We start from the raw sequence: 27,632 nt of genomic DNA on the forward strand, positions 1-27,632 counted from the left end.
CAGAGCACATGCTCTTATTGATAGTTTGGGTGGGAGAGACACCTACCAATCAATTCTCTTATACGATGGTTCCATCCTAACTCTGTCACCAATTTGTGTCACTCCTGATTGTGTTTTTCACGTTCTTTATGGGATATGGGCATCATTGGCAAGGCTGGCATTTGTTGCCCATCCCTAATTGCCCCTGAACTGTGGTTAAGAATTAAAAGTCAACAAAACTGGGGCCCAGAGTCACATGTAGGCCAGATTGGGTATGATAAGATCCCCTTCCCTGAAGGATATGAATGAACCAGATCGGTTTTTAAACTGCCCATCAAAGGTAGTTGCAGTTGTATAGAACGTTGGTTCGGCCGCATTTGGAATACTGCGTCCAGTTCTGGTCGCCACACTACCAGAAGGACGTGGAGGCTTTAGAGAGAGTGCAGAGGAGGTTTCCCAGGATGTTGCCTGGTATGGAAGGGCTTAGTTACGAGGAGAGATTGGGTGAACTGGGGTTGTTCTCACTGGAAAGACGGAGGATGAGGGGTGACTTAATAGAGGTGTATAAAATTATGAAAGGCATAGATAGGGTCAACGGTGGTGACGTTCACGAGGGGTCATAGGTTCAAAGGGGAGAGGGGGGAGGGGCGGCGGGGAGAGAGGAGGAAGAATGGTCTAGTTTGGACCAGGGAGCGGCGAGGGCTTGGAGGGCCGAAGGACCTGTTCCGGTGCTGTATTGTTCTTTGTTTTTTGTAATTGCATGGGCATTCATTACTGGGTCTAGTTTCATATTCCAGATTTGATCATCTAATATAAATTCTACCAGCTTCCATGGTGGGATTTGAACTCATGTCCACTGAGCATTAGCCTGGGCCTCTGGATTACTAGTCAAGTGACATTTTCACGACACTACCATCTCCCAAATTGTGATCAAACAAATTTTGCACTCTTCATCCATTCCCACTCTTTCTGTTCCAGGCATTGGAGTTCTGGAAATCATACAACATGCTAGAGAGAATGAAAATATTCCAGATGTCTATTCTTCAAAATCGATTTGCAGATTTTGACGTCAAACACTAGTATTGACTAGTATTTCCGGCTGAAGCGTTGTTCAGCCGGAAACAATCAAGGTCCCAATCAACCAAGACTTCACAGAAAAATACTATATCTTGATTTGATTAGTGTCATCTGACTTGAAAAACAGAAGTCTCTCCCTCTTTGCAAAGGGAGATAGAAATCACCAACAAGCAAGTGCCTCCGGTCCTTTCAGAACAATGTCAAATGTACAATGATCCAGGAGAAAATTATGAATACCAAAATGGGTGTTTTTTTCTGGACAAACCTTTGGAGTTCCTTATTAGTCAGGCAACCTGAGTCAATAGGATAAAAAAAAGAATTAAAACAACATGTAGCCTTATAATTGTTAAAATGACAAGAAATACTAGTATTTGTCCTGAATACAGAATAGCAAATGTTATTTAAAGTTAAATTAGGAACTGTTTGCTGAAAATACTGACTTTCTGCTGACATTAAGTGGAATTGCATCAGTCAAATCATGCACTTAACAATAATTCTGCTCACTTTGAGTTCACTTTTTCAACCAAGCATGAATGCCACCTGGCACACAACAGCAAGAAACTTGGGTAACGTGCAAAAAAAAAGACTGGAAGATAAAGAATTTTTTTTTTAAATCAGAATTTAAAAGCATAACTTAGTTAATATTAATTGTTATTTTCTACTTAAATGGCTGTGAAGCACTTTGGGACGCCTTCAAGACATGAATGATGTTACAAAAATGCAAGTTATTTCTCACTTTCCTCCCTTGAGTCATGAAGGGTTTCTTTTTTGTTTACGAGAAGCACATTGTCAAACAACAACATGCATTTAGATAGTGCTTTTGGCACTGGATATCCCAAAGTAACATGGAGTCCAAATAGTATCAAGTAGAAAAGCTATGAGACCTAGAGGACAGAGGGCTGGAGGTCCAATTCATTAATCCACTTTCATGAGATGTCAAATGGAACATGTCTTTTTTCAACACAATAATTGCCTGAAACAAATTCAACCATCCAAGCTGAAACTTTCCCAATCTCTGCTGAATATTCTGGACCTTTCTCCTTTGCTTTATTCTTCCCTTGACAAACATTTTACTCAGGGTAAGCCAAAGGCACATTTCTATAAATTATCCCAAAACTGTTTTTCAGTTGCTTGCTGGGCCTCCATGCATTTATTCTTAACACTTAACCCGGACGTAATGAAACTTTCCACCATTTCACTGGTTCTAATGATTTTCCCTCAGCCTGCTGCATCAAACCCTATTCCATTTATTCTCTCTGAGGTCACAGGTAGAGGTTTGGTTTGAATTTTAAATATAAATTAAGAGTTTGGTTTGGAAAAAAAATGCACAGTATTTTTTTTAAACACCAGGTATTGTCACAAAATAAACTTGGAATAAAACTGCTGTAACATAATTTTGCATTCAAGCACCTACCAGGTTTGACGTCCTTATAAACATAGTTTTCCAAGGAAAACAAGAATTCTCCTGAAGAGGCACCTTCATCCCAGCACGCAGCAATAATAATAAATATTACATATGAAGACAATATTCACAATTCAGTAATGTACAAGCATTTTAACCAAGTCTTCAAATGAGTAGGAAGACATTGTTAAACTTTTAAATATTAAATATAACAACTGTTAATCCTTCAAATGTTGAATTATGAGAAAAACATGGATCGTCTATGCTGTTAAATGCAGTGCCATCAAGTTACCTCAACCAGAGAGGCCACAAAGATCTTTTGTTGATTGAAAGGAGTTAAATATATTTCACTCAAAAAGGGGTCTGACTTGATGCTTCTGGCTCCCATATTTAACCATCCACCTGATTAATATTGGAGGGACAGCCTTAGCCATGAACACGGCATGGTGGCACAGTGGTTAGCACTGCTGCCTCACAGCGCCAGGGACCCCGGGTTCGATTCACGGCTTGGGTCACTGCCTGTGCGGAGTCTACATGTTCCCCCCCCGCCCCATGTCTGCGTGGGTTTCCTCCGGGTGCTCCAGTTTCCTCCCACAGTCTGAAAGACAGGCTGTTTAGGTGCTTTGGCCATGCTAAATTCTCCCTCAGTGTACCCGAGCAGGTGCCGGAGTGTGGCAGCTAGGGGATTTTCACAGTAACTTCATTGCAGTGTTAATGTCAGCCGACCTGTGACACTAATAAATAAATTTTAAACTTTAAAGATATTAGAAATAAGGAGAAATAAGGGCCGAGAGCAAAGGTTAGAAAAGACAAGGAGAAACCAGAGTTAGCACTGAACAAGAATTAAATTTTGATTAGCATGTGGGGCTAATATATAGGTGGCTAATTCTATGTCTATGATAAAGAAAAACTTGGGAAACAACTTAATAATTCATAAACTGAGAGCCAACTTCCTGAAAAACGAATTTGCAGACATAATTAATAAGTCATACTGAATTAAGTTAATCTATTGAATTAAATCAAACAAAGTTGAGCAATTCCAAGTTATCAGATGTTACTTCATCATGCAAGTATAAAATGCACCCAAACCGCAAACGAGGGAGTGTTCACCTTCCAATATTCTCAGCCATATGCAGATCAATTACATTTATAAGGATTTACTAACTGAATGGGAGTAAAGAGTGCACAAGATATCTAATGATTATAAAGTCATTTAAATTAAAATTATCCAATAGCATCAAGAAAATGGAATTAAATTCCTATTTAGATACATTGCTTAATTATCCAATGATTTTAATTCAAACACTTAGAAGTTTCAGGACCAGACTGGTGCGTGAAATAAACCGTTAACACTCGTGCGCAGAACCAGTATAATCAAACTAGATTTGCCTATTTGGAGGAATGGAAATACATGCAATACCCATGTTGAAGGAATTATCAAGCAATTGTTTCATAAGTAATTGTCACAACACTGCTGTGTGCCACGACTGTGAAAACCAGGGAGTTCAGAATCATTAATTTCACTTCCACCCAAAGTTAAAGCATTTGAACATCAAAGCTGGTGTCGAGGGAAATTGGGCAGTTCACTCTGCAAAGTAAGAACATTCACAGATGAACTGATCCTCCCCTTTATAAAGATTATTAGAAATACACTCACAATCTTCCCAAACCTAAGAATGTAGAGGAACGGTGGCTGCAAGATTTATACTTCACCTGCAGCACAGTAAGCTACCTGAATTTGTCCCATCCCTGCAGCAGCAGGATGAATCCATCTGTCTCGACACAAAGGCAAAAATAAACATGGTGAAACTTCTTTCCCAGCAGAAGTGGCTACAGTGCCCGAAGCTTCTAAATACTGATTTTCTGTAATCATACATTGCCGAGCCACACTGAAGACAAACTGTGGTCCAAAACCTCTATTTTGCAGGAATGCTATACTCTTCAAGATAATGAGGGTACAAGGTCCCAACGTAGTACAAGGACATAACAAGATAATAATCCCTGAGGAAGGAGGAGGAAGAGAGAAGGAAACCATTTTGCAAGGTAGGATTTCCATCACACCTTCCTTTCTTCTCATCAACAATAATTTCCATTTGTCATTCTTAAGTTTCATTTTTTTTATTCATGCGTGGGACATGGGCGTCACTGGCTGGCCAGCATTTATTGCCCATCCCTAGTTGCCCTTGAAAAGGTGGTGGTGAGCTGCCTTCTTGAAACGCTGCAGTCCATGTTCTGTGGGTTGACCCACAATGCTGTCAGGGAGGGAATTCCAGAATTTTCACCCAGCGACTGGAAAGGAATGGCGATATATTTCCAAGTCAGGATGGTGAGTAGCTTGGAGGGGAACTTGCAGGTGGTGGTGTTCCCATTTATCTGCTGCCCTTGTCCTTCTAGATGGAAGTGGTCGTGGGTTTGGAAGGTGCTGTCTAAGGATCTTTGGTGAATTGCTGCAGTGCATCTTGTAGATAGTACACACTGCTGCTACTGAGCGTCGGTGGTGGAGGGATTGAATGTTTGTAAATGTGGTGTCAATCAAGTGGGCTGCTGTGTCCTGGGTGGTGTCAAGCTTCTTGAGTGCTGCTGGAGCTGCACCCATCCAGGCAAGTGGGGAGTATTACATCACACTCCTGACTTGTGTCTTGTAGATAGTGGACAGGCTTCGGGGAATCAGGAGGTGAGTTACTCACTGCAGTATTCCCACCTGCTCTTATAGTTACTGTGTTATGTGGTGAGCACAGTAAGAAGTCTCACAACACCAGGTTAAAGTCCAACAGGTTTATTTGGTAGCAAAAGCCACTAGCTTTCGGAGCGCTGCTCCTTCGTCAGGTAAATGGAAGTTCACAGAACTCCCACTTACCTGACGAAGGAGCAGCGCTCCGAAAGCTAGTGGCTGCTCCTTCGTCAGGTAAGTGGAAGTTCACAGAACTCCCACTTACCTGACGAAGGAGCAGTGCTCCGAAAGCGAGTGGCTTGTGCTACCAAATAAACCTGTTGGACTTTAACCTGGTGTTGTGAGACTTCTCACTGTGTTTACCCCAGTCCAACGCCGGCATCTCCACATTATGTGGTGAGTCCAGTTGAGTTTCTGGTCAATGATAACCTCAAGGATGTTGAGAGTGATGGTCAAGGGGCGGTGGTTAGAGTGTTTCTTATTGGTGATAGTCATTGCCTGGCATTTGTGTGGTGCGAATGTTATTTGCCACTTGTCAGCCCAAGCTGGATATTGTCCAGATCTTGTTGAATTTGAACATGGACTGCTTCAGTATTTCAGGAGTCACGAATGGTGTTGAACATTGTGCAATCATCTGCAAACATCCCCACTTCTGACCTTATGATGGAGGGAAGGTCATTGATGAAGCAGCTGAAGATTGTTGGGCCGAGGACACTACCTTGAGGGACTCCTGCAGAGATGTCCTGGAGCTGAGATGACTGACCCTCCACAACCACAGCCATCTTCCTACGTACCAGGTATGACTCCAACCAGCGGAGGGTCTGCCCCCTGATACCCATTGATTCCAGTTTCGCTCGGGCTCCTTGATGCCACACTCGGTCGAATGCGGCCTTGATGTCAAGGGCTGTCACTCTCATCTCACCTCTGGAATTCAGCTCTTTTGTCCATGTTTGAACCAAGGCTGTAATGAGGTCAGAAGCTGAGAGTGACCCAAACTGGGCGTCACCGGGTAGCAGGTTATTGCTCAGCAGGTGCTGCTTGATAGCACTGGGGTTGTTGACCCTTTCCATCACTTTACTGATGATCGAGAGTAGACTGGGCGATAAGTGTGTACAGGACATACCTGGGCAATTTTACACATTGTTGGGTAGATGCCAGTGTTGCAACTGGACTGTACTTTGTGATTTCTCTGCCAGTTGTATTGAACTGAAACATTAATTGCAACTTCCTTCCTTAATGTCCTTGCACATCAATAAATTTATAACTAATTTTCAGACAAGGTTTCAATCCCTCAATCACTTGTACTCCATTCAGCACATCTGCCAGGCAGCTCCGGAGCTGAAATGTCCTCAGTTTCCCACTTGTTAACCCAATCCCGCATTCTTTTGCAAAGACCCATGGTTTGCCGTTTAATCATCTCTCATGCATGAATTTTATTAAAAGCTTTCTCAAAACCTAAGTAAACTATTTGCAGCAGCTTCCACGCACTATTCTACTTATGACACCCTCAAAGAAGTGGGGGAGATTAGCCCAACAGAACTTACCCCAAATAAAACCATGTTGACTGTTAATTATGAAGCCACGTACTCATCCAACTATAGTTGCAATTTCCATTTTTTTGATGCAAGACTAACTGCCCATACTTATCTAGAACAGAATGATGCCTATTTTACTTACATACTGCCAATTTTCAGAACTTCCCTTTGCCCAATAAATCTTTCAACAGCTTAAGATGTCCTCCCTCATCTGTTGGGAACTATACGTAGTGGCATCTGCCCAGGGTATTTTGTAGACGACGCCAAGGGTAATAAGCAGTACCAGATCACTGATTTCAAAATATTCCACAAGCCTTGCTGTTCCTCCCGTTGGGCTGTTTCCTTGTTGTACTTTGTTTTGTTTTTTAAACAGAGTCAATGCCTCTAACATGAAGAATCAGGTCTTTAACAAGCTCATGCTACACAAGTACTCAGTTACTTCACATGCACTATTCCAGTATGTATAGCACCTTTGAGTCACAATGAGAACTCAGGTGCACTGCACTCCACAATCCTACATGATGACCACAGATAGTGGTTCACTCAAAGTTCTACCCTCGATCTCCATATTTTTGTATTTTAATACTAAGTTACAATACAACACAAGACACACAAAAGAACATCTAGAACAACAGCACAGAACCAAGAGGGTGTATTTTGCCCATCTTAATCTATCCTAGCCATTGCGTGACTATGATTATCTGGTCCAATTAAGCTCATCTAATCATTGTATTCCTGTAAACACCTCCCATACCCTCAAGACAGGGATGAACGAGCTTTACACATTCCTTCAATTCCTCATCTTTGCCTTAGACCTGCTCCACAAAGCATTTCTATTCAGAATGAAGGCCGTTTAACTCACTGTATGCTGAACCACAAACAGCCCATGACATTGAGGTACAGAGGTAGTGTGAACCCACATTCCCAAGATGTTCCAGGAAACAAATTCAAAATAGTTCATTCAGCTTTGACAATACAAACAGCGGGATAAGCAACTTAAAGTTTCAGCAAACAATGCCATTGGCCGTCACCAAGTGCGCAGACAAGCGGATGGCATGAAAGAACCCACCAAAATCTTCCTTACCAGGGATGATGCGCAATTGTACCACAGAATACTGAAATTTGTTTTTAAAAAGACCATTTCATCCAACAAGGTGATCCCAATCCCAGCTTCCTAATGCTTTTCCATAACGATTTAATCCTCTTTTTGCACTAAGATACTGATGCATCTGGAAAGAGCAGCACATTGCTTTGTTAAAATTGACAAGCCTTTCAGGACTGTGAAGGGACACAGATCTTTGCTATGTCTAATTTCAACAAACGGAATTTTGAAATTGTTAATGAAAGGTTAAATCAGGACAAACTGCACTAATGGTCTTTACGAACTTCTTTAGCAGCCAGTAAACCACTTAAATCTGTATAAGTGTTGAAGGATTCATTCAACCAGCTGAGGAGCTGCAGGACAACATGCCTGAACACCAGCCAGGAAAAATAATAAGCGAATCACAGGACATTGCATGGACTCAGTAGAAATCACTGATTAAAATGTTTTTGAGCTGCGTAGAATAAGTTGGGTGTCAAAAAGATGCACACTAGCAAATTATTTTGCGAATTTAATTTTCCGCCATTATTAAACAGAAAATAAGTTTTTAAAAATTGCACCAACATTAAAGATGAATGTAAATGAATTGAAACTAATACAGAAAACATAACCAGCTAGTGTTACTCTGACACAAACAAGCCTGCATTGTCCATTAGTACACTAGCAAGATCCTGAACATAGGGTCTCAGAATATTGTCTTAAAATGAAGTAAAACTCCTTTAACACTCCAATCCCACTGCTCATTTTTCATCCCAAGCTCTGGCATTTCCTCAAGGCAGCAAGAGGGATGCTTAAAATCAATTTTATGCATTCACAACAGAAAACACATTCTCATCGTCTCAAAAAAGCACTTGCATCTCATTTACAAGAAGATAAATCTTCACACTTAGCCAAGCATGCCAAAGTAAGTTCTCGGCTTTCTTTTGAGAAAGTAGAAATACGTTTTAGAAGCTCTTTGCAGTTTGTTAGGTATGACTTCACTGGGAGCAGATTCAAAACAAACAATCCTGTAACTGTGACTCTTAGGAACCATCAGCTCATCTTAAAATTTAACTGGCTTAAGTCCGCTCGGGGAATGTTGAACTGACTGATTTAAACACATTTCCTTGCATTCCAAATTGAACTTTTTTCTTCTCTCATTCTGGTACAGACTGAAAACCTGCCAGCAGGCATGTAGGTAGATTTATTTTCTTGTTTTAAATGGCAGGGTTGAAGTCACCCTCAGGATGCAGATCATAGGGATTTCAGGGCCTTTAATCTTCAGATTAAACACCGTGAGCCACAATGCAGTCGTCAAAATCACATTACATCCAATTAGAACAACAATACAAAAACCAGCAGAGATTTTTCCAAACATTTCCGTACCTTTCTTAGCTGCTTTTTGCAAGGCATCTTCAATTCGCAGTAGTTCTTTCTGTTTGTTTTCCTGTAGTTGTTTCTCTTCCTTTTCTGCATCATACTGGATACCTTGAGGAATAAAAAATAACTGAGTTTCTACAAGGCGCATATTCATTTCATTTTACATCGATCTAGATGTAAAACAGTAATAGAATACACAAGTTTGCTTAAATGTAGGTGATATTAAGTTAGCACCACCAAACTCAAAATACTGCACTGGTCTGTGATCCGACCCAGATGTACAAGCTGCTACTTCACACATTCCAATGCTAACTGATGTACTTCAAAGAAGCTAATGTTTAAAATGGAAAGGATGGAAAGCAATCCTTAATAATGGACGGGAAAATAAAAGGGAAGAAGGAAATCCCCAACTTGTTGCAACAATTGAGTTTGGACTTTCAGTTGGCCTGCAAATCAATGTTGCAGATTTGGAATTTGGAGCACTCCATTTCTACAGAGCTGGCAGGTTAGCTGAGAAAGAATTACTTAAAACCTAGTGGGCAAACAGTGGAGAATGCAAGGTCCTCGGGCAGGAAAGAAAAAAAAAGAGGACCACTATGATCGCTTTGGCATCGAAACCAATTGCAAAAATCTGGGAAACAAAACCACAACATCTGTACCGAAATATGCATTTCCTGCCATATATTTAAGATCAAAGGAAGCTTGTTGACATCTTATTACATCAGAGTGTAGCTTATGATTTAAGAGGATTATCCTTAATAAGTGTTATGAAACATTTTTATGGATAATAGGTTTCCATTAACCTTGTTAATATGATTATCTGGTACAGAAATTGGCTCTGTAAAGAGGTTGTCAATTGCTATGGTAACACACGAGCTGTAAGCATATTTATCAACACAGTTAAAATTTATGGGTTGCACATCTGGCAACTAATCGCTGAGTGCAGAAGCTGTTCACAACAGTGAATGTTTTTTGTTATTTGTCCGTGGGGTATAGGTGTTACTGGTAAGGCCAGTATTTACTGTCCATCCCTAATCACCCGGTAGTAGCGAACCGCCTTGCTGAACCACTGCAGTCCTTGTGGTGCACAAACCAACAAACCACTGATGAGATGGTGGTACCCACAAAGTTACAGAGGCAAACAGTAGCTAGCTCAGACACTGATCACGATTAATAAAAAAAGGAACCATCTAGCCTTCAGTGAGAAGTAGCACACTGCAGTAGCAAAATGCTCAGTGCCCAATGAAAACAAGGCTACAGCTCGAGTTCCTGTATCATAGAATCCTACAGTGCAGAAGGAGGCCATTCAGCCCCATCAAGTTTGCACCGACCACAACCCCATCACCTTATGAATTTACCCTAGCTAGTCCCCTTGACATTAAGGGTCAATTTAGCATGGCCAATCCACCTAACCCTCACATCTTTGGACTGTGGGAGGAAACCAGAAAGCCCAGAAGAAACCCACGCAGACACTGGGAGAATGTGCAAACTCCACACACAGGGTGACCCAATCGAACCTGGGTCCCTGGAGTTGCGAGGCAGCAGTGCTAACCACTGCGTCACTGTGCTGTAGATCTAAATAAACACGAATTGAGACCTCACTCTAACTGAAACTGAAAGACAGCTTTCAGCAGCAACTGAGTGCAATCTGAGGACTTGGTGCAGAACCAAATCACATGAGAATTGATAGATCATTGAAGTCTGAATCATGCAAGCTGAAATAAAAGTGCGACGTTACATGATGAAATCTTAAGATAATGTGTTCAAAGAGGTTCAAAAGATACTTGAATATCTAGACTGAGGTTACAATTAAGGGACTTAATTTTAAAACAGCCTGCACCAAGTGTGACACATCCGACGAAATACTTTTTAATCCAGTTAAATACGCTCCTGGGAAAAATAAAATGAGCTTCAGCCACAGATAAAAAACACTGGAGACCTCAGTTTAATTCAGGTGAGGTTAACAATTTTAGCAGAGGACCACTAGATGAAGTGGTCCATTTCACATAATTGCTAGAGAGCTTATGCAAAATGAGTGGTGTAAATTAACAAGGACAATAGTTATTAATCTAAAACTCAACTTTCAAATTAGAACCAAACAGCTTTTTGGATTCAGGCATAGATTCTAACACAACAACTCAAAGATCTTGACTGTGGAATATTGAAGATACCATGCTAGAATGTGCCGGCATCAGGCTTTACAAAGGCAGCAAATAATCTACAAGATCATTCTTCCTCCCTCTTCAATGGCCATCTGTTACTCCAGAGATCAGAGGTAATTGGAGTCATGCCTGGCACAAAGGAAGATGGTTATTGCTGTTGGAACTGAATCATCACAGCTCCAGGACATCAGGAATTCCTGAGGGTCGTGTCCTAGGCCCAACCGTCTTCAACTACTTCAAAAATAACCTTCCTTCAATCACAAGGTCAAAAGTGGGGATGTTTGCTAATGATTTCACAATGTTCAGCAACATTTGCAACTCCTCAGATACTGAAGCAATGCATGTACTGTAAGACCTGGGTAATCAAGTTTGGGCTGACAAGTAACAATTGCACCAGACATGTGCCAGACAATGACCATCTCAGACTTAGAAACTTAGAAACCCTACAGCACAGAAAGAGGCCATTCGGCCTATCGAGTCTGCACCGACCACAATCCCACCCGGGCCCAACCCCCATATCCCTACATATTTACCCACTAATCCCTCTAACAACGCATCCCAGGACACTAAAGGGCAATTTTGGCATGGCCAATCAACCTGACCCGCACATCTTTGGACTGTGGGAGGAAACCGGAGCACCCGGAGGAAACCCACGCAGACACGAGGAAAATGTGCAAACTCCACACAGACAGTGACCCAAGCCGGGAATCGAACCCGGGTCCCTGGAGCTGTGAAGCAGCAGTGCTAACCACTGTGCTACTGTGCCGCCCGACAACAGAGAATCTAAACACTACTCCTTGACATTCAATGGCATTACCATCGCTGAATCCCCCATCATCATCATTCTGGTTGGGGGATGGCACAGGATGGCAGGAGTGGGGGGTGGGGGGGGCATTTAAGAAGCATCCAAGACAAAACAGCCTACTTGATTGGCACCCATCCACAAATATTCACTCCCTCCACCATCGATGCACAGTTACAGCCATGTGTAACAACCACAAGGTGCACTGTGACAACTCATCAAAACTCCTTAGAGAGCACCTTCCAACCCCACGACTGCTACCATCTAGAAGAAAAAGGGCAGCAGACACATGGGAACACCACCACCTGGAAATCACCCTCCAAGTCACTCATAATCCTGACTTGGAAACGTACCACCGTTCCTTCACTGTTGCTGGGTCAAAATCCTGGAACTCCCTTCCTAACAGCACTGTGGGTGTACCGACACCAAATGGACTGCAGCCATTCAATAAAACAGCTCACCATCACCTTTTCAAGGAGCAATTAGGGAAGAGTAATAAATGCTGGTCTAGCCAGCGATACCCACTTCCCGTGAAAGAATGTTAAAAACTGCAGAAAAATCACACATTCACAAAAAGATTCAAGGAATTCTCCCCTATTGTGTTTAAGCAGAGTAATCAAACCCACCACCCAGCTATCCCCATACAAGCAGAAAACCATACAAATTCCACCAAATTTAACCAACCTCAATTTTCTATTCACTCAAGACATAAGGAGCATTTTTTTGTCAAAAACATAACTGGTCAATAAATTACAGGGAGAAATATTAAGGAAAACCTGACACTGAATAAAGTCCTGGACTAACATTGCCACAGATAGTACAGAATATGTCTGCAAACGAAAGGATGACAGACACCGGAGTGGCGACTAGGGGATTTTCACAGTCACTTCATTGCAGTGTTAATGTAAGCCTACTTGTGACACCAATAATTAAACTTAAACTTGAAATGCTGAAAACGAAGAGCAAAACTAGATTTATAATGACATGCTGAACACACCAGAACATGGATTAAGTGCAGGCAAGACGAATTCAACACATGTTGTTCCTCATTTACCTTACATGATCCCTCTATGTATCGAAAAATATTGTCTCCCATTATACTCCTACCAGCTCAAAACTAACAAGATCAGTGACTTACAAGTGTACAGCTACACAATGATTTACTTTTTAAACGAGTGCAACAGTTACTAACAAAGACACAGAAAACTAAAAACTGAACAGCCATCAATATCAAGCTATAATTTGAGCAACTGATACTGCAACAAGCATTAATTTCAAGGTTGTAATGCAATCTCGGGTTTTGAATGTCTGCTTGGGCTTTGTTTCCTCTGTTCAGCTGCCCAAAGCGTGAAATTTGATTACAGCCTGAGAACCACTTGCCACTGTTTTGTCTGGATAGCTTCAAAACAAAAATCTTTCAAGCAGATGGTCACAGTTACCTTTGGTTTAAGGGATGGGATGAGGTTAGCCCGCAACCATTTTAGTGAGAAAGTAAGACCATAAAACATAGGAGCAGAATTAGGCCACTCGGCCCATCGAGTCTGCTCTGCCATTCAATCACGGCTGATATTTTTCTCATCCCCATTTTCCTGCCTTTTCCCCATAACCCCTGATCCCCTTATCAATCAAGAACCTATCTATCTGTCTTAAAGACACTCAATGACCTGGCCTTCACAGGCTTCTGCAGCAAAGAGTCCCACAGAATCACCACTCTCTGGCTGAAGAAATTCCTCCTCATCTCTGCTTTAAAGGATCGTCCCTTTAGGCTGAGGTTGTGCCCTCTGGTTCTAGTTTTTCCTATTAGTGGAAACATTCTTTCCACGTCCACTCGATCCAGACCTCGCAGTATCCTGCAAGTTTCAATAAGATCCCCCCTCATCCGTTTAAACTCCAATGAGTACAGACCCAGAATCCTCAACCGTTCCTCACACAACACCCTCTTCATTCCAGGGATCATCCTTGTGAACTCCTCTGGACCCTTTCCAAGGCCAGCACATCCTTTCTTAGATATGGGACCCAAAACTGCTCACAATACTCCAAATGGGGTCTGACCAGAGCCTTATACAGCCTCAGAAGTACATCCCTGCTCTTGTATTCTAGCCCTCTCGACATGAATGCAAACATTGCATTTGCCTTCCTAACTGCCGACTGAACCTGCACATTAACCTTACGAGAATCTTGAGCAATGACTCCCAAGTCCCTTTGTGTTTCTGATTTCCTAAACATTTTCCCATTTAGAAAATAGTCTGTGCCTCCATTTCTCCTTCCAACGTGCATAACCTCACACTTTTCCACATTGTATTCCATCTATCACTTCTTTGCCCACTCTCCTAACCTGTCCAAGTCCTTCTGCAGCACCCATCTGCTTCCTCAATACTAACTGTCCCTCTTTGATATCTTTGTATTATCTGCAAACTTAGCAACAGTGCCTTCAGTTCATTCTTCCAAATCATTAATGCATATTGTGAAAAGTTGTGGTCCCAGCACTGACCCCTGAGGCACACCACTAGTCACCGGCTGCCATCCTGAAAAAGACCCTTTTATCCCCACTCTCTGCCATCTGCCAGTGAGCCAATCATCTATCCATGCCAGGATCTTACCCTTAACATCATGGGCTCTTGACTTATTTAACAGTCAGCCTTTTGGAAATCTAAAGAAATCACGTCCACTGGTTCTCCTTTATCTAACTTCCTTGGTGGTTCCAGTTGGCATAAGGCATTACTTGTAGCAGTTCAGATTTTTATAAACACATGATCATACTCCGAGATTCAGGACAAGTATAAACTATCTATTGAGCAATCTGGCAGTCCAACCTTACCCACCAATAGAAATGGTGTTCCTACCAGTTAACAGCTCAGGCCTCAAGCCTACAATCATATTACTTCTCATGGAACTCCACTCAAAATGAAGAAACTGAAAATTATGAACCTTCTGTTAGGGCCCTGGACCAGAATCTCAAATTACATTCGGACTCCAGACTCGACCCCAACAATTTTTCTATTTTAGTATAAATGTGAGGAAAGGATTCTTCACTCCAGGGGTAATTCCACTGACAAATTAGGGATGTTTTACAGTAAAACAAACTTGATTTAATAACACAGTTGAACTATAACTCTAACAAATGAAGCAGCTTAACTTTGACCTGTTGAATATTTAAAAATGAAGAAACAACTCTTACTTATCACTGTTTCAGTTCCAAATCAGAAAAATTCTTCTGAGACTCAAAAAACACTTTAAATACAGTTAGCAACCATAAATATACTTGCTATGAGGGGAAACAGCCTGAAACTTTCAAAGAGATTTTTGGTGGGAGAAGCTTGCAGACCTCAGTCTTTAAACAAACCCCAGAACTCAAAAACTGTTTTCTCTCTGCTACACACCGAGTTCCTCACATTGTCACATGATCCTGCATACCTAAACCCACCTTCCATTCCTTTAATCAAAATCCCCATGGAACCGTTGCTTTTTGTAAACTCAAGTTATTAACCTTCTTCTAAGTAAACACTACATGGCTAGAATTGGTAATTATCCTGCTTTCCCAGCATCTGAGCTGCATTCCCCCCCAGACATTCCGACTACCTGTAGGAAAGAACTGAACTTTAAAACATTCCCCTTAAACTTAAAAAATATATATCCATAGCAATAGCACACTATCACCACACTTCCCAGTGAGCAAGAAGCACACAGAAAATCTTTACCATGGGCAAAATGTGATACATTAGTTAATATATACATTAAACTTTTGAGAGGAGCGAGGAAACGACAATATTAAATTTCTTTGCACTCGTATCTAGAGGAAGGAAGCACATTACAACTTCCTTGGACTTTACCTAACGATACACAAGCATCGCAAAGATCTATACTCTTTTAAATATTCACCGGTCTGTGGTGTCTGCTCTTTGTAAGATTTCACATATAAAGCAGCGTAAAAACAAATGATCAAACAAAATGTCAACACATTTGAAGCAAGCTTCAAATCATGAACATGCTGCTATTTTTCATGTAAACGGAGGTAAAATAGATACAAAGGGACAAAACATTGGTTTTGTCCAACCAATCCATTGGTTGTCCACCATATCTATGGGAAAAACTATAAGCAACAGCATATAGTGCAGTTTAAAACTGACAAGCGACAAACCAACTGAAGCAACAAGGTGGAATTTCTTAGGATTAAAACAGAGACAAGCCAACCCATTAGCATCAACTACTATTTAGAGGAGCCAGTTTCGTCTCACACAGAACTGCTTTATCCTCTTAAACACAGCAGACAACACCAAAGTTCTTGATGTTGCAAAAAACTGTGGAATTATATCTCTAAATGTAGAGCTCAATGGGCCTTGAACAAAGGTATTTGTTCAGTAGTCTAACCTTGCCTTATAAAAGATTAGCACAAGACTAACCTGACTGCATTTCCACTAGCTGTTATTTTTTTCCTTGAATCAATGACAAGCCAGTTTCTGGTTTGTACCGACTCAACCAAAATTTACTTTGAAACGGAAGGTTAAGCCAATGGGGTCAGATGAATAGGGTGAGGGGAAGCTTGTGTGGAGCAGCAGCACTGGCATAGACCATTTAGGCAAAATAACTTGTTTCTGAGCTGCAATTCCAATGTTGGCACTGCTGCCTCACGGCGTCAAGGACCCAGGTTCAATTCCAGCCTTGGGTGACTGCACGTTCTCCCCGTGTCTGCGTGGGTTTCCTCCGGGTACTCCATTTTCCTCCCACAGTCCCAACGATGTGCAGCTTAGGTGGATTGGCCATGCTAAATTACCTCTCAGTGCCCAAAGGTGTGTGGGTTAAGAGGGGGATTAGCAGGGTAAATCTGTTGGAGAGTCGATGCAGACTCATGGGGCCAAATTGCCTCCTTCTGCACTGTAGGGATTTTATGAACCAACATTGCAAACAGGTGAGATATCAAAAAAAGGAAAGTGGAGACAAAATAATTAACTTCAAAATGATTATTTGTTCCAATTAAAAACAATCCATTATGATTAGGCAGAACACAAAGTAAAATTAAATATAAAGTTAAATATAAAGAAACAAAAGAAAGAAAAGGAAAGGGAGCCATTCTATATTAAAATGATCATAGAAATCATAGAAACCCTACAGTACAGAAAGAGGCCATTCGGCCCATTGAGTCTGCACCGACCACAATCCCACCCAGGCCCTACCCCCATATATTTACCTGCTAATCCCTCTAATCTACGCACCCCAGGACACTAAGGGGCAATTTTAGCATGGCCAATCAACCTAACCCGCACATCTTTGGACTGTGGGAGGAAACCAGAGCACCCGGAGGAAACCCACGCAGACACGAGGAGAATGTGCAAACTCCACAGAGACAGTGACCCAAGCCGGGAATCAAACCCAGGTCCCTGGAGCTGTGAAGCAGCAGTGCTAACCACTGTGTCACCGTGACGCCATTGCTGACTTTAGCGAATTTGGGAAAAATGATTTCACCCAAAACAACTCCACTGAACTGACACAAAATTCACTCTTCCTAGAACTGCTAATCACTCAGGTGCAAACCCAGAGGGGCTTTCGTGAAAGTCTCAGGTCCTGAAGCTCCCTCCATCCACTCATATCCGAAGAGAAGGGTACGATCACCAAATATTTCACACTAGCATCACCAACCCTACCCCTAGTCCTCAACATGAACTAAGCATGCACCTACACGCTCTTGATAGTCATGCCCCAATCAAACATTTCTCAAAATTAATTTCTTTATTTTATCCCCGCAAGCAAAAGATGAAAAGACCCTTTTATAAAAAGCACAGCCACAAATTATAAACAATTATCCCCCATGAACCAGGCATGTGGACTGGACCTGCAGAGGTCAGGGTACAAACAACCACCAATTATGATCCTCCTAACATCATGCAAAACCAAATCCATCCTTGTCCCCACTTGAATCATCTCCTCATTTCCGGCAAACTCGATCCCCACCCTTATTAGCAGCAGCTTGAATTCATGAACTGGCTTTCTACCCACTTCATTGGTTCCTGTTACTGGCTTGGAATCCTCTTCCCCGAATTCTCCAGAAATGCAGCATTTCGAATTTGGCACTGCTCCCTCACTTTTGGCCCTCCCCCTAGTGAAGAAGCATGTCTGCCACCGAGTAGCGTTCTGAAGTTTGGCACTTACTCTCTCACCCCCAGCAAGGAGCATTTTGCATCTTGGAGCAGCACACACCTCCCCTTCCCCAAATTAAACATCTCATCTATCCTCCAATCTCCTTCGGTCTGTTTATGGCCCTCTCCTTATCCTGTCTTTTATTCCTGTCTGACCACTGCTCCCCTCTCTGGTTCCTCACTCTCATTTATCCTTAGTGAATCTCTAATAATCTGCTAAGCTAACACAATGCCATATCAAGGTGAAACACACAGGATAACAGGCAGCATCAGATCACCTGGTTCATTCTAGACATATGATCTCATTTTGATGGATTGCCTTAATTAAACAACAAGAAGTTTAACAACACCAGGTTAAAGTCCAACAGGTTTATTTGGTAGCAAAAGCCACACAAGCTTTCGGAGCTCCAAGCCCCTTCTTCAGGTGAGTGGGAATTCTGTTCACAAACAGAGCATATAAAGACACAAACTCAATTTACATGAATAATGGTTGGAATGCGAATACTTACAACTAATCAAGTCTTTAAGAAACAAAACAACGTGAGTGGAGAGAGCATCAAGACAAGCTAAAAAGATGTGTATTGTCTCCAGACAAGACAGCCAGTGAAACTCTGTGGGGGTTACAAATAGTGTGACATGAACCCAATATCCCGGTTGAGGCCGTCCTCGTGTGTGCGGAACTTGACTATCAGTTTCTGCTCAGCGACTCTGCGCCGTCGTGTGTCGCGAAGGCCGCCTTGGAGAACGCTTACCCGAATATCAGAGGCCGAATGCCCGTGACCGCTGAAGTGCTCCCCAACAGGAAGAGAACAGTCTTGCCTGGTGATTGTCGAGCGGTGTTCATTCATCCGTTGTCGCAGCATCTGCATAGTTCCGCACACACGAGGACGGCCTCAACCGGGATATTGGGTTCATGTCACACTATTTGTAACCCCCACAGAGTTTCACTGGCTGTCTTGTCTGGAGACAATACACATCTTTTTAGCCTGTCTTGATACTCTCTCCACTCACGTGGTTTTGTTTCTTAAAGACTTGATTAGTTGTAAGTATTCGCATTCCAACCATTATTCATGTAAATTGAGTTTGTGTCTTTATGTGCTCTGTTTGTGAACAGAATTCCCACTCACCTGAAGAAGGGGCTTGCAGCTCCGAAAGCTTGTGTGGCTTTTGCTACCAAATAAACCTGTTGGACTTTAACCTGGTGTTGTTAAACTTCTTACTGTGTTTACCCCAGTCCAACGCCGGCATCTCCACATCTTAATTAAACAAACCAGCCCTTGTGCTCACTATCGTGCAGTGCGAGGGAGCGGCTTTTCACAGCCTTTTACTGCCTGAGTAACACATTGCCAAAAGAAAACCTACCTTCCTTGGTGTGTGTGTTCTCTTTACTCCTGACTGCTTACAGTCAGAAAGAGATCAAAGCCCTCCCTGCAGAGTGGGTGCAAAGTTTTTATTTCTTACACAGCCAAACTGCTTACCATTTGGTATCTATGGTCAATAAAACAACTCCAACTGGTTTTTTTTATTCATTCATGGGGCATGGCGTCACTGGCTAGCCAGCATTTATTGCCCATCCTTAGTTGCAATTGATACAACTGAGTGGCTTGCTAGGCCATTTCAGAGAGCAGTTGAGAGTCAACCACATTGCGGTGTCTCTGGAGTCACATGTAGTCACATGGCGTTGGACTGGGGTAAGCACAGTAAGAAGTCTCACAACACCAGGTTAAAGTCCAACAGGTGTATTTGGTAGCAAATACCATAAGCTTTCGGAGCTTGCTGCTCCTTCGTCAGATGGACCATTCCTTTAACCTGATGTTGTGAGACTTCTTACTGTGTCGCATGTAGGCCAGACCAGGTAAGGACGGCAGATTTCCTTCCCTCAAGGATATTAGTGATATTCAATGTATCTTTCAACTTTTGATTCGCAACCCAACATGGGTCTGGCCTGAGGAGCTTGACTGCTTTAAAGCAAACTTTAACCCTCAAACCATTTTAAAATAACTGGTATGTAGGTTCTGTTAAAAAATAGCAGGTTATTTTCATTGTACTCCATTCCTTTGATCCTAAATAGTGTTGCCAACATTCAAGAATTATCCTGATATTTTCAGGAATTGAAGATTAATTGCCGTGACAGTGGAGGGAGAGAAAACATTGAGACGTTAAAAAAAGACATCCTCTTTCAACACTTTTTGTTCATGTGTTACAAAAATGTTGTCAGGCACGGGGGAGGTTGTAGGGGGAGGTTCTTGCGGAGTCTGTTTAACATCCAATTGAGCATGTTCGCATTCAAGTGGTCAGTGATCACTGTGTTGTGACGATCTACATGCTGGGCATGTCTTGGAGGGAGGAGCTGATGTATTGAAATCTCCACTAATACACCAACCATAATCTTAAACTACTTTGACTCATCACTGTGTGTGACAATTCATATTAACTTATCCAACAAGTCAAAACACTTAACTTTCGCAACACATTAAAGGCAAAAACAGCCGACTTAAATGATGTTCAAACTAAAGATTCCATATGGTGCAACTATTGGTCAGTTTGAAGAACTATTTATTATGTTGACTCCACAAATCAACATTAACATTAAAATTAACAGAATTGTAGCATTACTTACTTCCTTCTGGAACGACTAGAAGGTTCAAACCATCCAGAGTAGCAACCACAGCTTCACTGTACAGATTCTTCCATGGAATCTTCAATGTAAGCTTGTCTATGAATAAAATCGAAAGGAAACAGGAACAGGACACATACTCAGCACGAATAACACTGGCTCGTTTGTACATTAAAAACACTAGATTCTGAAGAGACTAAGTCAAAGGGAATTACATATCATATCTAGCCCAAATCTTCCAACCCTACGATCAATAGAATAGAATAGAATAGAATAGAATCCCTACAGTACAGAAAGAGGCCATTCGGCCCATCGAGTCTGCACCGACCACAATCCCACCCAGGCCCTACCCCCATATCCCTACACATTTACCCACTAATCCCTCTAACCTACGCATCCCAGGACACTAAGGGCAATTTTTTAGCATGGCCAATCAACCTAACCTGCACATCTTTGGACTGTGGGAGGAAACTGGAGTACCCGGAGGAAACCCACGCAGACACGAGGAGAATGTGCAAACTCCACACAGACAGTAACCCAAGCTGGGAATCTAACCCAGGTCCCTGGAGCTGTGAAGCAGCAGTGCTAACCACTGTGCTACCGTGTCGCTGGAGACCGGACACACAACTAAAGATGCCCATCAGGACCCTGTGGAAGTGCTGACGCCCCAACCTCCATGGCAATTGCCCAGGAAGCTTCAACTTTCAACATCCTCAAGTGTCTGACAGATTTCCAGCAATTAATTACTCATGAATATTTGTCAAATTTCTTTTGCAAAGCACAATGAGTCTAATCTTACAAATAGGGAACAGATTAACAAGCAATATTATTCTTTGGTAGTATTGAGGAATGAGTGTTCACTGAACACAAGGAGTTCCCACTCCTCTTGCTTTCAAAAAGTGGAATCTTTGATCTAACCATTTGCAGGGTTTCTTCTGTTTGAAGGATTGCCACCTCAGGCTGAATTCTGGGCGCACAGTGGTTAGCACTGCTGCCTCACAGGGCCAGGGATCCAGGTTCGATTCCAGCCTCAGGTGACTGTCTGTGTGGAGTTTGCACATTTGCCCCTTGTTTGCATGGGTTTCCTCCGGGTGCTCATGTTTCCTCCCACAGTCCGAAAGATGTGCTGGTTAGGTGCATTAGCCGTGCTAAATTCTCCCTCAGTGTACCCAAACAGGCGCCGGCATTTGACGACTAGGGGATTTTCACAGGAACTTCATCGCAGTGTTAATGTAAGCCTACATGTGACGCTAATAAGTAAACATTTAAACAGGGATAGGGCCTGGCTGTGGTTGTTGTCTGTGCAGGCTCAATGCATCAAACGGCCCCCTTCTGCACTGTAGGAATTCTTTGATTCCCCAGCTAGTTCTGAGCTGTAATTCAATTATTCCCTCAAAGAAATCCCCACATTATGGAAAATAATGCTGGTTCCATAGCTTGTGTGCAATTTGTACATATTTTAAAACCTATTTTACACTTAAAAAACTTGTGCACTACTCAACTGGATCAAAAAGGCAATACACAATACCACTCAACTTAGTCCACTGCAAATGAGCATAATTTTAACAATGAAAGACCAAACTATGTGAAATATTAACATTGTATAGATAATTGTTTTACAGTTGCCAAGCAGCAAAATTAAGAGGGCTATTTATTTAGATAATCAAAACTTTGACAAAGCTGTGAGTTTAGCCAAAGTTCAAGAGCAAAGCAAAATGCTGCAGCCCGGTAACTCTCAAAGACAAATAACATACCTATCTGTCCAGCCTTGATTTTGAAAGGGACATCCAAATCATTCTGTTTGGGAAGAAAGAACAGAAAAAAAATAGTAATTTTGGTAGAATGGAAAACACAAACAAATGTACATATTTGAACGAAGCTCCCACCAAAACTGAATATAATCAAATATCATTTGGGGCAGCATGGTGGCAGAGTGGTTAACACTGCTGCCTCATAGTGCCAGGGACCTGGCTTCAATTCCAGCCTCAGGCGACTGTGTGAAGTTTGCACTTTCTCCTCGTGTCTGCGTGAGTTTCCTCCGGATGCTCCCATTTTCTCCCACAGTCCAAAGATGTGCGGGTTAGGTTGATTAGCCATGCTAAATTGCCCCTTAGTGACTGGGGGACTAGCTAGAGTAAATGGTTATGGGGATGAGGCCTGGGTGGCATTGTTGTAGGTGCAGGCTCGATAGGCCAAATGGCCTCCTTCTGCACAGTAGGGATTCTATGATTCGATGATCAAAACAGAGGACAGTAGAAGAATTCAGAAGCAATATGAGCTGCAGGCTCCCCACACAAGAATCACCATGGGCAGCATGATGGCACAGTGGTTAGCCCTGCTGCCTCACAGTGCCAGGGACCTGGGTTCGATTCCCGGCTTGGGTCACTGTGTGAAGTTTGCACATTCTCCCCGTGTCTACGTGGGTTTCCTTCGGGTGCTCCGGTTTCCCCCCACGGTCCGAGTGTGATAACTAGGGGATTTTCACAGTAACTTCATTGCAGTGCTGGTTAGGTGCATCTGCCATGTTAAGTTCTCCCTCAGGTGTACCCAAACAGGTGCCAGAGTGTGGCGACGAGGGGATTTTCACAGTAACTTCATTACAGTATTAATGTAAGCCTATTTGTGACACTAATAAATAAACTTAAAACATAGCCTCAATTCGAAATTTTTTCATCCATATTTATAATGGGATTCTGCCCGAGTAAATCTGTCAGACTAATTTCAAAATGTCATCAAGTAGCTTTGAAAACAAGGCCTGATATGTTTAACTGAGCTCTAAAGGAATCTTTTTGTTAAAATAGAACAACAAAGAACAAAGAACAATACAGCACAGGAACAGGCCCTTCGGCCCTCCAAGCCTGCGCCGCTCCCCGGTCCAGGATTGAATCCTGAATCCAGGATCCCCGCCCAATTTTCCAGCCTATCTACATACCAATATCCTATCCACCGAGCTGTCCCTCACAGCTACGATGCTTTGTTCATTACAACCTATTAACTCACCCCCACCCCCCCCATTCCAGACCATGTGATCTCCAGGGAGAGGCGAAAACCCTAGTAGAATTAAAAAATAGTAGATTATGAAATTCATTTTCAGGTTTTTATATTTATTTAGCATGTTAGTTTAGTTTATTTATTAGTGTCACAAGTGAGCTTACCTTAACACTGCAATGAAGTCACTATGAAAGTCACCTAGTCGCCACACTCTGGTGCCTGTTCAGGTACACAGAGAGAATTTAGCATGGCCAATGCACCTGACCGTCTTTCGGACTATGGGAGGAAACCAGTGCACCCGAAGGAAACCCACGCAGGCACGGGGAGAACATGCAGACTCTGCACAGACAGTGATCCAAGCCAGGAATTGAACCTGGGTCCCTGGCGCTGTGAGGCAGCAGTGCTAACCACCGTGCCACCCTAGTATTGCTATTCTAAAATTTCGCTCAACACCCAAATGGTTCCCTCGTTGAATGGTTCTCTCATGTACTGTCTCTTTCCCTTTGCAAACTGCTGTTATTACCATCCATTTCCAAAGTCTGTCATTAGCTTAGCATCTGACACAGGAAATGTGCTAGAATCCATTATTAAGGCTATAGCAGGATACTTAAAAATCACGTGATCACGCACAGCCAACATGACTTTGTGAATGGGAAACCACGTTTCACTAATCTGTTTAGAGTCTTTTGCCAAAGTAACATTCAAGGTGTCCGAAGGGGAACCAATAGATGTAGTGTACTTGGATTTCAAAAAGGTATTTGATAAGGTGCCACATCAAAGGTTACTACAGGAGCACATGGTGTTGGAGGTAACATATTGGCATGAGTAAAGGATTGATTAGCTAACAGGAGAGCAGAGATAAATTAGACTTTTTCAATTAGCAATCTGTAACTAACGGAGCACCACAAGGATCAGTGCTGAGTCCTTAACTATTTGCAATCTATATCAATGACTCGGATGAAGGGATCAAATGTATGGTAGCTAAATTTCCAATTCCACCAAAATAGGTAGGAAAGTAAGTCATCGAGAGGAGGTAGAGGATTTACAAAGCTATATGGACAGGTTAAGTGAGTGGGCAAAAATTTGGGAGTATAATATGGGTAAATGTGAACTTGTGGGTCTTGGCAGGAAGGATAATAAAAGCAATGTATCATTTAAATAGAGAGAGATTGCAGAACTCAGTGCCACACAGGAATCTGGGTATGCTAAACCATGAATCACATTAGATTAGGATGCAGACACAGCAAGCGATTAGGAAGGCAAATGCAATAAATATTCCAAGATGAATAGAATATAAAAATGGGGAAGTTTTACTGCAGCTGCACAGGGCCTTGGTGAGGCTACATCAGGAACATTTTATAGTTTTTGGGCTCATTTGAACAAATATATAGTTGCTTTCAAAAGAGGTTCAATCAGCTCATTCCTTGGATGAAGGACTTGTCTTAAGTTTGGGGCAATATCCATCGGGGTTTTGAAGAATGAAAAGAAGAAATATTGAAACGTACTCGATCTTGTGGGGACTGGACAGGGTGGGTATGGAAAATGCTTCCTCTTCTGGGGAAAGACCAGAACTCAGGGACATAGTTTGATAATAAGAGGTCTCCCTTTTAAGACAGAGATGAGGAGAATTTCTCTCTCTTAGAGGGTCATTAAAGTGTGGAATTCTCTTCCCCAGAAGGTAGTAGAGGTTGGATCATTAAATGTATTCAAGGTGGGGATAGACAGATTATTGATCGACAAGGGAGTCAAGGATTATGGGGAACAAGCAGGAGAGTGGACTTGCAACCATAATCAGATCAGCCATGATCTTATTGAATGGTGGAGCAGGGCCAAATGACGTACTCCTGCTCCAACTCCCATGTTCCCATGTTTCTATGTTCACTGTCCAATTCACCATAGCTTTCGCTCCTGAAGCCCCATTCTCTGGAATTCCCTCCAAGACCCTCCATCCTCTTTCTCTTAGCACCTCCTTCAAAGATTTTAATGATCTATGAATCTACTCAGGACATTTTCCGAATGCCAGGAATGCGTAGGTTGACTAATGAAGAAAGATTGGGAAGGTTAGGTTAGGTTTATATCCACTAGAGTCTAGAAGAGTAAGAAAGAGGCAATTTGATCGAAACCTTTAAGATCCTGAGAGGTATTGACAGAGTAGATGTGGAGAAAATGTTTGCTCTTGTCGGAGAATCTAGAACGAGAGAGAAATAGGGAAGAGGAACTACTTCTTGCAGGGGGTGGTGAATTTCTGGAACTCATAGAATCCTACAGTGCAGAAGGAGGCCATTCGGCCCATCAAGTTTGCACTGGCCACAATCCCACCCAGGCCCTATCCCCATAACCCCATGCACTTACCCTAGCTAGTCCCTCTGACACGAAGGGACAATTTAGCATGGCTAATCCACCTAACTCCCACATCTTTTGGACAGTGGGAGGAAAACGGAGCACCTGGAGGAAACCCATGCAGACATGGGAAGAAAGTGCAAACTCCACATAGACAGTGACCCAAAAAGGGTTCAAAGTTTCATGACCCTCAGAGAAAAAAAAAATCTTATCTCTGTCTTAAATGGGCGACCCCTTATTTTTAACTGTATCCCCAAAATTAACAAAAAGCTTGCGGCTAGAAATCATTTTATATTAGGAAAAATCAATCTGAATGTAAGGGAATACACAAACTTACACACAAACATCCTGAATATGGACTTGAAGGGGTCACATTATGCAGGTGTTACGCACAGAATTTATCACCAAAATGAGAATTGCACTGCTGATACAAAGTCTTTAGCAGGAATCATGTTCACACTATGATGCTAACAACCATGGCTCTCAGTCACACTCTGCTGTGTTTTGTTCAGCATGTAAAATGGTGACCAATTTTACTAAACTAAGTCATGCATTTTGGGCGCAAAAATGGGAAGGCGACTTATTATCTAAATGGGGAGTGACTTCAGGGTGCCCCAGTGCAGAGGGATCTGGGTGGCCTCATTCATGAGACACAGAAAACTAGCATGCACGTACAGCAGATAATAAAGAAAGCGAATGGAATGTTGGCATTTATAGCTAAAGGAATAGAATACAAAGGTAAGGAAGTATTGTTGCAACTATACAAGGCATTGGTGAGGCCGCACCTGGAGTATTGCGCAGAGTTTTGGTCCCCGTATTTGAGGAAAGATGCAGTGGCATTGGAGGCAGTTCAGAGGAGGTTCACTAGATTGATTCCAGAGATGAGGGGTTTGTCGTATGAAGAGAGATTGAACAGTTTAGGCCGACACTCTCTGGAATTTAGAAGAATGAGGGGAGATCAGATTGAGGTATACAAGATGATAAAAGGTATGGATAAAGTAGACATGGAGCGGATGCTTCCTCTTGTGGGGCATTCTAGGATGAGAGGTCATAGTCTTAGGATCAGGGGTAGCAAATTTAAAACAGAGTTGAGGAGAAACTACTTCTCCCAAAGGGTTGTGAATCTGTGGAATTTGCTGCCCCGAAGTGCGGTGGATGCTGGGACAGTGAGTAAATTTAAGGAGGAATTAGACAGATTTTTAATTGGTAATGGGTTGAAAGGTTATGGGGAGAAGGCAGGAAAATGGGGATGAGGAGCATATCAGCCATGATCGAATGGCGGAGCGGACTCGATGGGCCGAATGGCCTAATTCTGCTCCTATATCTGATGAACTTATAAACTAACTTCTGCATCTAGCCATTTTATTCTTGAGCTAGCAGGAATGTAAATAACACATTCTACTCAGATCATGAGTCGATTTCAAAGTTACCAATTCAATCAAATGAGTCAGAGAAATAAATCAC

The 27,632-nt window shown here is 42.3% G+C and overlaps 1 protein-coding gene across 4 annotated transcripts in view; it reads right to left on the minus strand.

The window, feature by feature from the left end:
- The window catches only part of vps13c (vacuolar protein sorting 13 homolog C), a 339,816-nt gene that overhangs the window by 301,706 nt on the left and 10,478 nt on the right, over positions 1-27,632 (minus strand). For 3 of the 4 annotated variants that reach the window (XM_078200207.1, XM_078200204.1, XM_078200206.1), the window contains exons 3-6: positions 22,592-22,634; positions 20,841-20,936; positions 9,132-9,233; positions 2,471-2,533 (exon numbers count right to left, since the gene is read on the minus strand). In XM_078200207.1, the coding sequence (XP_078056333.1) occupies positions 2,471-2,533; positions 9,132-9,233; positions 20,841-20,936; positions 22,592-22,634 (304 nt within the window). The remainder of the gene's footprint in view (positions 1-2,470; positions 2,534-9,131; positions 9,234-20,840; positions 20,937-22,591; positions 22,635-27,632) is intronic. The other variant, XM_078200205.1, reaches the window with a different exon arrangement.

The sequence above is a fragment of the Mustelus asterias genome, chromosome 29 (genome assembly GCF_964213995.1).
Source record: "Mustelus asterias chromosome 29, sMusAst1.hap1.1, whole genome shotgun sequence".
Lineage (NCBI taxonomy): Eukaryota > Metazoa > Chordata > Chondrichthyes > Carcharhiniformes > Triakidae > Mustelus > Mustelus asterias.